Here is a 3,405-nt window from a genome sequence, read left to right on the forward strand (position 1 = left end):
CTGCTGCTGCTGCTGCTGCTGGTCAGGCGACCAGGGTCAGTGTCCAAAGGGCATCCTCCTAGAGGGGCCTGGCTCTGGCTGAGGGTAATGGAAGGCCAAGCCTCTGTGTCCTTCTGGTCAATGATCAGTTGATCCCAGCCACTGAGATTGGTGGAAGATACAGCACTTGTGGCACTCCTGTTGGCTGGCAGGTGTCCCCAGAGGGGATTATCATACTGGGCTCCCTGGCCGCTCTGTGGGGGCAGTTCTGTATTGGAGGAAAGAAAAACAACAGGACATGAGCATGAGTAAGAGGATGAGAGAAGTATAAGTTATGTACGTCATACACCACAATATGCTTAGTAATGCTGAAATTGCCACTGGCAAGTTGTAAGGCAGTCTACTTTATGTTGACATACAAATCAAAATAAATACCTTTCACATGAAAATGCAAAACAGAGAGGAAGAATGTCTTATATGGATGGCAGCTATATAATATATATATAATATTACTATATATATATTATATATATATACGTCTTATATGCTGTTTTCAAATCTAAAATTGTTACGACTCAAGATGGGACTGATGCTTTCCATGATGTAACTTAAAATAAGACAAGAAAGATATTCACAATGTACAAAACTCTGTCCCAACTTGTTTAATTGGTTTGGGGGGGGTTGGGTGCCTAAAAGAAAAAAAAAAAGGAACCAAACATTTTAAAATGTTTTAAATGTGGTGGGAACTCGTACATACCTGGGCATTTTATCTGTCATCATATAGACTTGTTCAAAAATGTGGAGGGGCTTTGTAGTCAAAACTGCCTGTGCTGTTAGTTTTTGAACACCAAATGCAACACTAGTAATACTAATAAAAGTTTCCAAATTTAGGGATTGTCTTATTATATAAGTAAATAGGGGTTAAAAATAAACAAAGGTGGTTGCTTCCCCACAGCAAAATCGTTCTGTCTTTTTCATTTAGTTTCTCAGTCTTAATTAGTCTTTAGTCATTAAAATAATGCTGACTTTTGCACATGTATTGAAAGGAGAAGTATTGTTTCTTCATAAATAATTTCTTTCATAACATCATATTTGGAACCCTTGAGAAACATAATCAAATGACAGGGCAATGCAGCTAAACATCCTTAACTTCTTGACTCCTAACCACTGCAGTTATGACCTTGGCCTGGACACAAAGACAAATTACCATGCCAATAGCTCTATGCAGGCTGTCTCCTCACCAACACGGTTCAGTCTTACATTGCCTGCACAAATGCTTCCGACAACACAAAGTAATGCTTTGGCTTTTTTCTCTTGTTATCTCTTAGATCCCTGTGGGCAAGTTGAGGCACCTCCTGGATTTCAGTATTGCATATAGATTTGTGTTGGTACAACCTATGCCCAGTTGTAGATCATAAATGCTGCACTGGATCAACCTTGCTGCACTCTTGCTCTATTCCTGCTGTTCCCTCATGCTGCAGGGTTGTTGTTCTACATGTGCCTTCATGCATTGCTTCAGTTGTATTGCAAAGACGCTGTGTCACAAACTGGACCATTGGGGTTGCAGTGGACGCATTTTGTGTACAACCCGTTTTTAAGCTTACTTCAATGCTTGTGATTAAAGTAAAGAGAGAGGCAGTGAGAGAGTAGGAGGGAAAAAGAGAGGGCACTGTGTTTTGACACACAGGTTGTCGTTCTGTAGGTCACTCTACTGAGAAGTGAGGACCAATTTTTCAAGTCCTTGGAACACAGCAAAAAGGTATGAACTACCGTCTGTATCTCCCCCCATAGCTGCTTTAATAGCACGGCATGTCTCCACTCACAATAATAACACACGGCCATAGACATCAACACTGCTGGCCTGCGATACACTGTCGGCCCAGCTTTAAATCTTTAAAAGTGGACTCACAGTATGTAAATTACAAGCCCCAACACACGAAGAGCAGGGAGAAGAGGAGAAAAACAGGGATGACCTGAAGGGAAGAAGGGGGATGTGAAACCAGTAAGTGAATACCTGTGGGGAGAGGTGCCTCCACCCATCATGTAAAGAGCTAGGTTTTGTGCGACGCAAGCGACTCCTTGTCTCAATATGTTGCTGGCTCGCCAAGTTTCTTGAGGGCTCGTTTCTGAAATGCTGCCAGAGTTGCGCTCTTGCGCCAGCATGAGGAGAACACCCCCTCCCCTCACCACCCCTTCCTTCTCCTTAACCCTCATGCTCGGCCACCTCCCACCAACAATGCTCCAGGCTGGGTCTCTCCTCTTCTATCTATTTGGCCTCCTCTGGCTTTATTTATATTCATGCTCTTTCCACTATCCTGGACGAGAAGATATTCTTTTTCCTCTCTGGAAAAGCACTGAAAGAATGCTGGTTGGGGGAGGGGAGGGGAGCGTCGGGGCGGAGAGTTTTTTTTTTGGGGTGGGAGTCGGTGGGTAATGGTTGTTGTGTGCGTGTGTTTTGTTGGGTGGGTTGGGGCGTGGAGGGGGCTTTGGTTACAGCCGATGACGATAAAAGCCTAGGGACTTTCTTACTTTGCACTCACTGGAGGCATGAAGGTCAAACAAAACAAAAGGGGGGTCTTTCTAACTCCTCCACTCACATCTTTCAACTTTTCAAAACTGTACTAATATTTAGCCAAGACACTCCATCTGAATTAGCACTGGGTGCCCACAATGGAAAGCTCTTGAATAGCAATGGCCAGTTACGAGCGGGCAAGAGAAACCCCAAATTGGCTGCTGCACCCCTTCACGCTTCACGTGTTTTACCTTATGGTTTAATGAACAGGAATCATCGGATCACACATTTATAACAAATGGTGTTTTTTTTGTCATAAACTAGCTGGGGATGTTGTGCATTATAAGCACAGCAGCAGAGTTTGGATAGAAAGTGTCGCTTCATGGGGAGGTGTTTTCTGGGCACTGGGAAGGACATGAAATGAGGCCAAAGCTCATTGATTTGGTCACAGTGCCGGATTTGGGACGGGTCTGGTCCCAAAATTGCATGGAGTACAGGGAGGGGGGAGAGATTGCATACCAGATGGAGACATGCATGGGATTTAGAAGAAGGCATGGAGCGAGAGGATAGCAAGGGCTGGGAGCTCAGCAAAGAAGCAAAAAAAAGGAGCGGCAGCCCCCAGATCAAAGGGCTGGTATTGTTTACAAATGGATCCAGCACCCCACGCAAACAACACAATACAAGTCAATGTTCTGGTTAGGAACAGAGATCCCTTTATACCTAAGCTTCAGCCACTGTGCCTTTCCCACTGTCGGAGGACATAACATGCCCCAGTGAGGTCATGCCGTCTACCATGCCCATGCGACCACGTTACTATCTCCCCAGCCTGGTATAAACACCCAGAGAGAACAGCCCACCCCTACTGCTCGGCCTCCAATACAGAACCGGTGGTGTTTAATAGAAAACCCTCTCTA

The 3,405-nt window shown here is 44.8% G+C and overlaps 1 protein-coding gene across 1 annotated transcript in view; it reads right to left on the reverse strand.

Moving 5' to 3' along the window:
- Nucleotides 1-3,405, reverse strand: part of LOC118323151 (trinucleotide repeat-containing gene 6C protein-like) — a 41,683-nt gene that overhangs the window by 17,303 nt on the left and 20,975 nt on the right. The window contains exon 5 of the mRNA XM_035655083.1: nucleotides 1-247. This exon is cut by the window's left edge and continues 1,856 nt beyond it. Within this exon, the coding sequence (XP_035510976.1) occupies nucleotides 1-247 (247 nt within the window). The remainder of the gene's footprint in view (nucleotides 248-3,405) is intronic.

This window comes from Morone saxatilis, unplaced genomic scaffold, assembly GCF_004916995.1.
Source record: "Morone saxatilis isolate NCDOM2014 unplaced genomic scaffold, NCSU_SB_2.0 Contig14, whole genome shotgun sequence".
In the NCBI taxonomy this organism is placed as follows: Eukaryota; Metazoa; Chordata; class Actinopteri; family Moronidae; genus Morone; species Morone saxatilis.